The following is a 13,513-nucleotide window of genomic DNA, read 5'->3' as shown; positions in this document are numbered from 1 at the left end:
CCCGCGGCGCTTACCTGTGCAGCAGCCGGGGCCGGGCGGCTGGGAGCCCAGCGAGGCACCGGGCCCGGGAGGAGCGCGACCGCGGGTGCATGGCCTGGGTGCCTTGGGACCTCCTTGCAAACAGCCCAGCTCCTCCTGCCAGGTGGGGTGTGCGTGGTAACGATAAGAGTGGGGGGAAAGGGGGAAAATACCCGCATTTTTTTGATGGGTGCAGTAGCTTATCCGAGGAGATTTTACACCAGGTGGGGGATAGGAGCAGCCAGATTTCGGAAAATGGATAAAGTTACATAAAATTAATTTGTAGAATGTGTTTGCCAACTCGCAGGTGAATGGCATCGACAGGGGCAGGAAAGAGGAGTGACTGGGGACAGCAGAGCCGTGCCCCTATGCCACCCTAGAACCAGGAGCAGAAAGCAGATGTGGCAGCGATTCCTGGGGACAGTTGCGTCTCCTGTTCGTGTGAGCACCACACCTTATTTCACAAGGAGACCCACAGATGCTGTACAGCAAATCCCGTGGGTAATGTACAACTCCAGGTACCTACAAGTCACTATTGCCCACTGGCAATAAAACTTTCTCCAGGAACTGCCTTTTTTTTTTTTTTTTTCTTCTTTATTACACTAATTTTTAATTCTTTCTTGCAAATTTCCCTTGATCCAGGATGTTTCCTAATGACACAGAAGTGCTACATGGATGACATGCTGTCAGTGCTAGGGAAACTAAAACAATACCAACCAACATACCCTGCCTTCCCTACCAACATGCTTGGCAGACTTCCTCACAGCACCAGGGCTGTGTCCCAACCACAACTCACTTGGCCTTTGGACCATCCTTAACAGTCTGGATCAATACAAATTTGTGGGATGTTTTACTTATAGAATTTTCTTTTAAGTCAAACCACTCAAACTGCACCCTTGCTGTTCACTCTGAGGCAAGGAGGACGTCACAAGCCACCTGGGGATTCATAAAGAACCAACTGGTGACTTCAGCCTGATTTCTGCAGAGCAAGTTGTGGCTCCATGACATGAGTACCCCACCTGGCACTGAGAGACACAGCCTGCTGGTCAGCAGAGCAGGCACGCAGGGCTGTCCAGGCATCCTGCATCTCTCTCATTCCCAGAAGGAGCTTACTGCATCCTGGCTGAGCTTGTGAACAGAGATCAGTCACCTAACTGCTACCTGGACACGGTTACAAGCACTAAAATCACAGGAAAAGTGTACTTGTGCAAAGGACTGTAGACATGACTTCCCTGACCATTTGATTTTGCTTGACTTAGATGCTGACAAATAAATAACCAAAGCTTGCAAAAACTATGCAAGTAATGTGACTGGAGTAGGAGTGTTGAGAAGGGAGACAGCGGGAGTCTTCACTGCTTTAGATTTTAAATAAATGCAGATAAACAAGTTAAACAGAGTATTTAAACATACTGCACCCTGAAGAAAACCCTCTTCACATCCCAAAGTGTACTGTAAAACGTGACATACTTGCCTTGGACAAGCAAGTCAGGTGAGGCAATTCTTTTTTGTCTCTCAAGAAATAAGCATTCTAAATGAGGCTATAATGAGTCTTCTGCATCAGCTGATTTCTAACTTTGGTAATGAACTGACATTTGAGGATACAAATATAAACCAGCTATTTTACTCACACTTTCTCCTTCCTTCCATAATTTTCTTCAATTAATCCTTAGAGTACCCAGACTGATGCTCACACAGTGCGTGCATTCCATCTAAAAGACCTTGAACAGCAGAGAGAGGAATTTTAAGAAAACAGGCTGTGGAAAAATTCAACGTGGAATATGATCTGTGTATATTGTATATTCATTCATTGGGGTAAGGTAATTTAAACGACATAATGTCTGGAGGGAGACAAAGCAGGAAAGTGAATTAGACTTTTGTTTGACCATTTGCATCCCACTTCTGGCAAAAAAAAATTTAATAAATAAATTCCTGGCCACAAAGCAAGACCAGGGTTGGTAGATCCAGGTTCAGGGGTCAACATTGCCTGTTCCGAGCTGCTGCTGCTGATACACTAGAAGAAACACACAGAAGTCAGTGTAAATATTGGTCACCAGCTGACTCTGTTTTCTGGGTATTGGAAAATGCCAGTTTTCTACTGAAAAGCTTTTTTTTTTTTCCTGTCCCTGGAAGCACCAGCAGTACATGAAGACAAAACACTGCCCGAGCAGCAGAGGAGCGCGTGGCACCCTCAGCTCTGCAGCAGCGCTGAATTTCAGCTCCCCAGGGCAATGTACAGCCCTTTAAACCTTCCTTATCCTAGAGTCTCGGGTAAAAACATAGTTAAACCCGTTCATAGGGGTAATAAACACGGTTAAACTTTTCCATAGGGAAACTTCAGTGGGAGAACAATTAAGGAGTTCTGCGGTTTCACCTTGAGGGAAGCCAGGAAAGCTCCTCTGGCTGCACTCGCCTTACGCTGGGTAGGAGGGATGACATCACGTATAAATACGTATTTCTTTGCCAAGAAGTGCTGCACGGGCTGGTGCCGCCCCTGCACACGGGGCTGAGCCTGAGGCGAGGCGGGCGGCCCGGCCAGAGGCGGCAGCGCGGCCCGAGGGCGCGCCCCCGCCCCGCCCCGCCATGGCCGCCCCGCGCCTGCGGGTCACGGGTCGCGGGGAGCGGCCGGGGATGTGGTACCCGTGCTGTGCTGACTGAAATGCAGCGCGGAATAAACGCTGGAAGGGGCTGTGCTTTTCCTCTGAGTGTTCAGGGAGACATTTCAGGGCTGGCACTGAGAGTTTGTGGCTCCTGGTTGGCCAGGCTGAAAATGCTGCTCACTGCGAGGAAAAGTAAACCAAAGGGAGCAAAAATGCAGAGAGATTTCATCCAGAAGTAATCGGCTCCTCTCAATGAGCAGCACTGAAGGCAGGGGAAATGGTGAGGGGACATAGAATGTTTTAAAGTAAATCTTACTACAGATGTGGAAGCAACACAGGTTTAACATAGCTGCTTGCTACCCAAACTGAATTATTTTTTAGCAATTTTCACTCTGTTAATAACAGTAGTCTAAAAATCCCTTTGGCATAATTTCCTCCCTAGCAATACACAGATAAAAAGGGACCTTCCAGGCCGTGCAGTTTGATCTCCTGCCCTCAGGCCAGATCCTCACAAGCACGTCTGCATCTAGTGCTGTGTTTGAGCCCATAAGGAATCTCACCCCACTTTTCCAGTCAGAAAGCCTGTATCACGCTCCTCTATACTGGTGTTTAAGAACTTCGAATTTACAACTTGAAAAACACACACACAAGTTTATACCTATTGTTCCTGTAACAGTATTGCTAATAGTTTACTTCTCTGTTTCTCTAGTTTTCTTGCTTGTTTACTCAGCTGTCTGAATGACCATGACCACAGCCCTTTTATACTCTCTCTGTAACAAGTTCTGCATTTTCTGAGCTCCATTTCCCTTTCCTCTTGGTGTGTGTTGGCCTTCCAGGAGCAGACATGCAGATCTGTGCCCTGAGGTGCTGTAGGGTCTCAGCAGTACCTTCTACCTTCCCTTTCTTCTCTGCAGAGCCCTTAGCTCCACACTACGCTTATGGAGGACTTTTATCACACCCATACAGCACTGATTATTTCAGACATCCCAGGACTGCTATGCACCTTGGGGTCTTTTCCACAGTCCATGGCAATTACTGTACACCCAGAAAGGGCAAAATCCCCGTTATTAGTCCAGGTTGCATATTACTAACAGTTTATTCTCAGAAAACTCTCTTTCCTCAGTTAAGGTCTTTTCCACTCCAGTTCACGTTTGGTCGAATGGAATTTTGCCACTTACCTTGCTCCATTGCTTTCACAGCTTAATACCTGTTGTCTGTCTCTCCCTTCCCTACTTAGGCACTGCGTAGAGGAATGAGACAGCTCTCTGCAAGGTACTCCAGTCCACCCATGGAGTAGAGCAATGAAGCTCCTCTCTTCAAATCCTGCCTTGGCCAAGAAGGTAATCCAAAAGCTGTGCTGTGTCTTCTTAAGAGTCCCCTCCTGACCTGTCAGGGTTTTCTGCAGGCCTGAGCATTGTTACATTGCTCTGTAGTTCTGCACAAACCCTAGACAAAAGGCCAAAGATAGCATTGGTGTAAAGCAAGTGTAGAGGGAAGGCAGGGAGAAAACCTGTAACAAGAATACAGCAGAGTGTTTTGTACTAACCTGGCATTAATTTTGAAGGCAATTAAGTTGAAGGATACATTAAAATACTACATCAGAGCACAACAGTCAGCCTCGATTTATATTCCATGCAGTTACCTGGGTACACTCTTAAAAGGTAAAAACCACAGATGTGCAGAAAGTTTTCTAAAAGCTCTGGGTTTCAGGGTCAACGCCTGGGTTAGGAGCTCTGCAGGCCCACGGTGCCCAATCAGCAGCACAGTTCTCTTGCTGCAAGCCGGGAGGGGAGGAGCACTGCTCGGATTTACTGACAGGGCAGTAATTAACAGCATGGCAAAAGCCCTCTTGTTTTGCCTTGAAGGGGAGTCCCTTAAATCTGTGCCTTAGTATGCTAAGGTCCTTTTTACACAATAAGCATTATCCAACCTTTTCTTTTGTAATCATACAAAGCTCCAATAACATGACTGGGGTTACATCCTCCTCACGCCAGGCTAAAATTGAATGTGTGCAGGAGCTGACTACAATTCAAAGCCAGAGGTACCTTTCTGCTTCTGCTTCCACCGGTTTTCAAGACTGAATTGCTTAAGTAAATCTTCCTGCACGTGAATTATATCCACTTCACTGAGAATTTCCTGCCCTACTTAATTTGTACTCCTTCTGATTCTGGTAGCTGCTCATATTTAATAAAACTACTGTCAAGACTTAAACCCTTGTTATTTTAAAGCTTATACTTTATATCCAAACAAACATTGTATAAAACACAACTCATTCTGCCCATACTACCAGTAGTACCTGCCACATATTTGCTTAGCTTGTGATAATGTAGCAAGAAGCTTATAAAAATTATTAATATGAAATACCAACACTGTAAAACAGAATCCAGCCTAATAAAAATATTTTATATAAATATGGCTCAGACATCTCAGTGAAATAACTTAAATCTGTGGGAAATCCAAGAGGTAGCACTTTGGTTATATGAAGTGAGGCAAATGGAAAAGCACAACATGCTGATAAACACAATAATAGAAAAACACAATTACAGACAGAAAAATGTCACTAAAACACAAGCTGTGTTTCAAATACTAGATTAAGAAGTTAGTGCTAATTTGTTTTTTTTCTCCTCACTTTGCTGGAAAGCATTTTTTTCCAGGAGCAAAGAACTTACCTATCACTGAAAAACACCTTGGTGGCCCACTGAATATTTTTCTTCTAACAAATTATTCTTATCATGCACAAAGACCTATGCAACACTTGGATAGTGGCAAGCTCTTGAAGGGTGTCTACCTTTGCTAGCCATAGCCATTCTGGGAAATCATCACATTTCAATGGTGTTCAGGTGGACCATTCAGTGAGTTTCTAGGGTGGTGAAGTTTTCCACCAGATACCCAGACAGAGTAAGCCATTAGCAGGCAGTTTTACCCTGCTTTAGAAACATCCAGATTTCTAATATTTGTCAAGCACCCATGTCCTGGTAAACACTGGCATCTTAACATGTTACAGTTCTGGTATAGCTGCCAGAACTGATAGCAGGATGGAAGACCAGAACACAGCATTTCTTCCATGACATGGAACAGCTGTGGAGGAGGATGCTCCTTAGCCCACTGAAAGCACCCAAGAATAGGTTGTGTTCTGCATTTCTCAGTCACTGGGAGGAGGGGGTGCGGGGGGTGCTTATGGGTTCTCTGTTTGCAGACACTGAATTATCAGGACACCAAGAAATCATGGCAACCCTGCGCTTTGTATGTAAATATGAAAGATCAAGGATGCACATGTTGTCTGGCAGAACGTGGTAGGAAACACTACCACGGACTGCAAGAAAGGAAGCACTGTCACAGCAGGGTCAGTGTTCCAGTCACACGTGAGATGACTGTTTTTCCTCTCTATTATCTCCTTTGATATCAAACCAAACAGATACTCACATCTGAACATGAGCAGACATGACCTTTAAAAGTTATGCATTAAAGTTGTAACAGTTATACTGACCTTTTAAAAATCTGCTCAGCTCTAAATTGTTTGATGAGACTGATCAGAGATGCTCTCAAAACCACATTTGCTATAACTTTACTTTCTCTCAACTGCTCTGGTGGTCATGCCTTTCAGATAAATATTTAACAGCATTTTTTTTTGCCTGTAAACATTATAATTAGTAGAGATACATCTAAATGTGATCAGCATCCAACTCTAAAAATGTATATCCTCTCTACTATAAATACTATATATTTAGTGAATCAGCTTAGAAGCACTTCTCAGTATTTTTTCTGACAATCTTTGATTAAAAGCAGTTCATTTATGAACTTCCAATGCACGTAATATAGAAATGTGACTGTGATATTAAAACAGACACCCCAATTCTAGCCTCTAATGAAAATAGGATTTATGAGTCAGGGAATTTTAGGGGAGTTTTCATACAACTTGTGCAACAATACATATTATGAAGAAAATGCTTTTGCTCAAATTAATGTAAAAACCTCCTTTTTTGTTTTGCTGATACTGACATGAAAACCAGTGAAAAAAATGTATTAATAATTAACTCAAGTGTTAATAATTAACTCAAGGGTTTAAAGTGAAAATCTACTAATACATAAAAAATAAATACTTATGGTTAGCATTGCATGTATTATCTGACATAGTAAGTGACCGATACAGTCCAAATTTCTGCTCTTAAATATTTTCCAACTCTAGTTCTTACTAAGCTCTGAAGCTGCCACGTCTTCCACACCTTTCCACACCTTGTCAATGTGCCACCTACTGGCAAAGGAATGCAGCTACAGCCTTTTGCTACAGAGAAGCTGTAGGTGAAGGTGGGATCCTGATTCGAGCCTGGAACACAAAAAAAAAGCCCAAGAAAAATGTGAGCTGAGTTCTGTTCGTCAACAAGCAGTTGCAGAAATAGGATCAGTTTAATAACTTTAGACATAATACTATGAATACCTAAAAGCATAGCTTTAGGTTGTGCAAACCCCTAGTAGAAAAAAGGCATTTGTGTTGGTGTTTCAAGTTTGCTCGTGTGGCTTTAAAAAAGACCAAATAATTTATGAGAGTTTAGGGAGTTCCCCCCAGCGTTCGCTGCACTACACCTCTGGCAGGAAACATACCTTGCAGCTGAGCAGCCCCGTTAGGAAATTCTCTTCCAGAATGAATGAGCCATGGGTGCTTTGGCCACGGGAGGTGCTCTCTGACGTGGATGTTCTCCTGGAGCCAAGTCCCCGGTTTATGTCCTAAACCACCGAGCAGAGACTTTCACAGAAAGAGAACCAGTAACTAATGACCAGTTATTTCTCCCTGTAATTGACTGGACACCCTGAACATATGTCACTACACGCCAGGCTGCTGAGACCTTGTTCCATTTGAGTCAATATACCTACAGCTGTGTCCTTTCCAGTCTTCCACAGCATCCTGGAAGCAAAGGCAATGGAAAAAGTCTCTGACCCCTACCTCCCAGCAAAGGAAAGTATCTGCTACTGTGGTTGCATACACATGGGAGCAGATCACTGGACTCCGTCCTCAAACTCCTTCCAACTAGAACAACCTTTTCATCCCTGAAGAGCTTTTGTGCTGCAACCATGTCCATGTGTTGGGCAAAGTGTTTCCCCTATCTCATCCTTAGAAAAGATGCCTCATCCTCAGACAGGCTGCTTTTGCAGAACAGAATATCCAGTTAGGTACTAGATTGCTACTGTGTAATCTATCAAAATCTAAGTCTTGTAAACTGAGCACTAATAAGGAAAATTTGTCACTGGGTCTTTCTTACATATTTCACTGACCATGAGTGAATGAAAATGAGCATCACAAATACCAAGACCCACATAAAGACAATTTTTGCAAGTACATTTTTGCAAATACATTTGTATTTTACCCTCTGAGGGAGGGAACAGCACAAGCAGACTGTAAGGATTCAAGAGGAAATTTTACTGTTTGAAATAGACTCTTGGGAAGTCATTGGGAACTCACTCCAATGACTAAACTACATTTTCAACATACACAAGTTTCCTTTAGGTAGGCATCCCTTTTTGTAGCATACAAAAAAAAAAAAAAAAGAAGGCAAAAAAAAGCAAGCAACAACAAAAGGTCAAAATGTGGCTAGACCTCAGCTTTGATTCAAACTTCTATTCATCAAACTCAGAACTTAGGAAGTGAAGCTACAGTGAAGGTATCTCGAGATCCTATCTTGTCCTGAGATACCCATGTTATCCTTCTGATAAGCCCTTTACATAATTCCTGTGTAAGACAACACATATTTACTATCTATTCAAACATCTTTATGGAGCTCTAATCCTTCTGCTGGAAGTGACCACTACCCAGTCTGACATTAGATGCTCCTATTTTACTTCTGTCAGAAGCCTCAAATCACTTGGTTCCTCAAGCTGTCTATTAAAAACATTTTTAAAATGTGTTCAAGACCCACACTTATAAAATATGGTGGTCCTACAGCTTATCTTTTTTTGTTGTTTTGTTTGTCAAACACATCCAGATCAGTTATACAACCCCCACCTTCCAAATAAAATAATCTTTTTACCAGTTTCTTACAGAATAGTTGTCAAAGCCTTATCTGGAGCAAGTCCTCCTTACACATGGCAAATCAGAAGAGCAGATGGGAATGAGACCTTCAAACCTGCTACTCGACAGGCCATGTGTGAATGGGAGCTCCAGTCAAAGCAGAAGACAGTCTTTCTGCAGTTTCTTAGCTCAGCTTTAGAAAAAGTACAAAGGTCTTTAAAATGGGATATAGTATTTGTACCATGAAACCAAGAACAGAAAACCACAGTCAGTAGAGGTACAGCAGCAGAAGCAAAGGGGTCGGAGCTCCACCCAGAAAGCAGGAAGAGGAGGAGGAGCTGCGTTAGAGAGGGGAACAGAGCCTCTCTGAACACTTGCAGAAAAAGCCTCAAGACAGACAATGCCAAGACCATGAACAGTCTTTACTTCTATCAGTTTCACAGCACAATGAAGACACAGCACAAAGTTTGTACAGCGGGATCTGCAGACAGTTTAAAAACAGGCAATTATCTTTAATAAAAAGCACAGAGTCTGAATGTGAAAATATGAAGACAAACAATACTGCAGCTAAAGATCACCTTGCTTGTCTTTGATTGTCTAAGAAGTCCAACTCACTGACTTCTCATAGTGCCTTTAGTGTTCTCCACACCATCTTCTCTTAACACCCTAGTTAGTGTAAAGCTTAATGGGTCCCAACTAATATGTGCAGTATGTTTCATAACCTTTTCCTATTGCTTCCAAACCCTGTTTGCAGTGTATGGGGAGATGCAACAACTCTCATCATACAACATTCTGATTCACAAAGAAGCAGCACAAGTGTTGTACATAATTTAATTTGCACTTCTGTATATAAATGTTTACTATATTGCACACTATTGCAGCACTTAAAAACATCTAATTATTTGCAAAAATTAGTAAAATACTTTAAAGGATTTAAAAATAAGGGTTTTAATGCAACTGACAAGATAATAAAAAAGCAATTTACTTAATGAGATACAATCCTTTATGTTGGAAATGAAAGTTACATACAACTAGAGTACAATTAAAATATACCATATAGTTCAACACTTAATTCCTCAAATGTGTAAAATTAACAAGCTTCTACTGTCATAGATATACATTTTTTCCATATTGTGAAAAGGATTTTTCAAATTAAATACAGGTAACATAATATTCTGCAGTTATATTTTATGACGGTGTTTAAATGAGAGGGTTGTATAATACTCACATTGTCAAATGTACTCACTAATGCCTTGGAAATTGCACACTTCCCCTCCTTTTCCAAAATAGAATCTCATTTCCATACTGAAGTCTATTATGCCATATTGGAAAAGTATTTTACTTCCTAACATGATTTTTGTGAAATTAAAAAATAACATAATATCATGGCATTAAGATGACTCGTCCACTTATGCCCACATAGAATTTAATCTGGATATCAGACAGACATGTCAGAACCAATTTCCTAGACTTTTGTCTTATTGTACACGCAAGATGAATGATTACAGTATTTTACACAACAGAAAAATCTTTGAACTTTGCTAGAATTATCAATGTAGTGATTAAAAATTAAAATCATAACAGAATCAAATAGTGATCTCCAACATTTATTAAAATCTTTTAAAGTTCATAAACGACAACAAAGTTACTGTAGAATTTATCGCATACAGCTAGCATACAGCAGCATGTCCTTGGTCTAAATGAAATACAAAAGATTTTAACATTTTCATACAAAGGATTTTTTTTTTAATTTATTAATGTGACGATATATCTTTGTTACATAAAATTTGCTACAGCAAAGTATCTTATACTTTTCTTGCACGTATGTAAATATGGGTGGACAAAGACTGCATTCAGTGTCAGCCTCCTCATGACGTTGTGCAAAAATGCTCAACAACCTAAACATACATGATGTCGGATGGTACGTTTCATACCCTTTTGTAAAATGTCTACAAAGGCTTTTCTTAAAGGAGTGTCATACAGATTAAAAGGAAGGAATGCCAGTGGTTTATTTGCACTGACATTCAAACAAATGCAATGGCTATGTATCAATATAGCTTGTTTTTGTTAAAAACAATTCATCCTTGTATGCATGTAAATTTATCATAAAATATGAGTCTAGTTTAAACTGTTTAGATGTGCTGTTTTAAGACAGGTCACTGAGGCAGCCAGAATAAAGTGTACAAATAAAACTACTATGAATAAGTTTAAAAGCAACCCCCAAAAAAGTGCTGAGCCACTGATTATTAACATTGAAATAAATGTGTAAAGGTGCCCAAAGCTAGCACATGATAGCAGTATCTTTTAAGTCAGTTGGTGAGAGTATACAAAACATAATTAAGCCCAAATACTTGTATCTGTGTGACCATACATTCTGCTTGATTGAAAGAAAGTTGGTTAGAAATGTAGACACCACACTACTAAAATAAACCCAGCTGTTGCAGTTTTTAAACTTTGTCTCTTTTCTTCATGAATGAAGTGCTGTAATTAAAAAGAAAATGATTGTAGCAGTACTCCATCCTCAGTTTACTAATATAGTATACCAGAATAAAAACTTGGCAATAACCTCTTGCTCTTATCAGCTAACAAAAAATAACCGTGTTCATCCAGCGATGCATCTGGAACATTATTTTGCATTTGCTAAACCACTTGTTTTTCACAGCTACTGGCAGAGCGCATTTTGCTTTTTGTGGTGTGGTGGTTTTTATTTTAATGGATGCCCCTTTTAATCAAAAAAGGCTCAAAGCAAGGAATCTCAGAGCCCAAACAATGGCTCTTTGTTGTTGTTGTTGCTGTTAAAAAAAAGAAAACGTGAATCAAAATGAATCAGATTCCCTACAATACTGACCAAAACTTCCTTTAAGAGTTTAGGGTTCGTGTTCTTAAAAAAGCCATTTCATACCTGCCAACTGAAATGCTGGTAAATTGACTTGGTTCAATATGGTCCAAAATCCAGACCAGGTGGAATTACTCCCTCTGATGAGACTGTAAGCTTGCCATGGTACAGTCTGGTTACGGCAATTTACCTGCTGCCTAGGTGGGAAATACACAGGGAGAAGGCAGTGATGAAAACTGCAGGGATGTAGAAAACCAAGGCACGGGGTCTAGCTACTGTCCCCTACTTAAGCCATCCAATTGACTCTACTGAATTTTGGTCAGTTTCCAGGAAGAAATGTTTTTAAGTTAATTTAGCAGACATTTATATGGCGATAAATACTACCTTCAAAAATGCTAAAAATGTTGGCTAGGTTTAGTCTGAGCTACTAAAAATTATAAATTGTAGCATCAGACACAAGACAGACAAGAATTATTGGCTGGCACAGACTAGAAGCAACATTTATCTTTCACTTCAGTCTAAATCACACTAGCCGCAACACCTTCCATTTCACTCACACAAGTAATACATTATTCAAAATAAAATGGAGCATTCTTGGGTAAAAAACTACTTCATTTTAAAGGGGAAAAATGAACAATACACAGAAACAAAGAACGACAGAAACCAAAGTCAAGTAGGAAAGTGGTCTATTATTCTGTGTTACTGCACAAACAGTGCTTGCTTAATTGTGCCTAGTTAGAAGGGTTGGTGCAAACTGCACACATGGAAGATGGCAATAAAGACCTCAGTCAGCTTTGTGGAATGAAGTAACTAGGTAACTGTTTTGACATATGATGGTCTCAGCTCCACCTCATCTGTTAACAGAGTGCAAAGATCCCAATGTGAGCCCTGATGTCATCTTGTCCTCTTACTCCTACTAAAAATCAGCAAATTCTTTTGCACATTTTTCTGTTAGAGACGCACGAATATCTTCTTCTTCATAGTCATCAAAGTTGCTGGTATCTCCAGGGCCTCTGCACTTTGGTATGAACGGAGCTTCTACCTGTATTTGGGAAACAAAAAAAAGGACATTAAATATGCTTTTGTAAGTACAACAATATCTCCTTTAGCCCTCATATCCTGCCAAGAATCCAGACATTACAGTGAACCACCTTAAAGTTGTGGCACATAAATAAAACCAGCCTAAAAAGGTGCAAGCCTAAATATATGAAAGTGAGTTGAAAAAGACTTAATATCTCACCAGCAAACAATAATAACAACAACAACAATAATAACAACAACAACAATAATCAATTTCACACTTCAAAGTTTAGTACTGTTCTTGCAGAAGAGACCCTGCTCCCAGCGCTGCGTGGTGTGGCTGCACGCAATGGTCACGGCAGAAGCACAGAAGATAATTGCCATCAACACTGATCAAAAATCTCAGGGCAGTTTGGAACCCGTCTCCTCCTCCTTAACAACAATCCTCTATTTCCAAAAAAACCCAACCTAACAGAAGTTTAAAACAGTTTGTTCTGCACTTCCTATGAAGTTCCTCCTAGGACCTAACTGTAAGAAAGAAGTAAAAGCCTTCTCAAAACCAGACCACAACTGAGACACCAGCAGGGACTTGAAGGAGTCAGTAGAAGATTTTACAGAAAGCCAGTGCAGCTCTAATTAATGATGGAAAACCCCTTCTGGGTACAGACTGCCTCCACATCCTCTCACACCCACATATATACTCGATTAGCCTTGAGATACAGTGCATCTCATGCCAACTGCATGACAGTAAGCCATTCATACTCAGGTGCTGAACCAGTCATTTCCCAGGACCCTTTAAAGTGCTGCTGCTTAAAATTGAGGGAACCTGCAGCCTCTTGAGGTTGACCTTGCAATAAAGTCCTTGGGTCTGGCTCCAACTTGATATTCTCAATCTTTCTCTTCCAATTTAGTGCAATTCAACCTCTGCTCATCTTGAAGTTAAACTGAAGATGACATTAAATGAAGATACAGGCCTGCACAGGGACATACCTGCATTTTTACTGTCTGTCAGCTTATGCTGACCCTACACAGCCAGCAGGA

At 40.9% G+C, this 13,513-nt stretch overlaps 1 protein-coding gene across 2 annotated transcripts in view; it reads right to left on the bottom strand.

Moving 5' to 3' along the window:
* Window positions 1-11,419: 11,419 nt before the first annotated feature.
* PRKACB (protein kinase, cAMP-dependent, catalytic, beta) overlaps window positions 11,420-13,513 on the bottom strand; it is a 33,937-nt gene continuing 31,843 nt past the window's right edge. For both annotated transcript variants that reach the window (XM_010006599.1, XM_010006600.1), the window contains one exon: window positions 11,420-12,494. In XM_010006599.1, coding sequence (XP_010004901.1) covers window positions 12,369-12,494 — 126 coding nt within the window. In that variant the 3' untranslated portion in view covers window positions 11,420-12,368. The remainder of the gene's footprint in view (window positions 12,495-13,513) is intronic.

This window comes from Chaetura pelagica, unplaced genomic scaffold, assembly GCF_000747805.2.
Source record: "Chaetura pelagica isolate M959 unplaced genomic scaffold, ChaPel_1.0 scaffold69, whole genome shotgun sequence".
In the NCBI taxonomy this organism is placed as follows: domain Eukaryota; kingdom Metazoa; phylum Chordata; class Aves; order Apodiformes; family Apodidae; genus Chaetura; species Chaetura pelagica.
The sequence above is the reverse complement of the archived record's forward strand: the minus strand, read 5'-3'. Positions and strand labels throughout refer to the sequence as shown.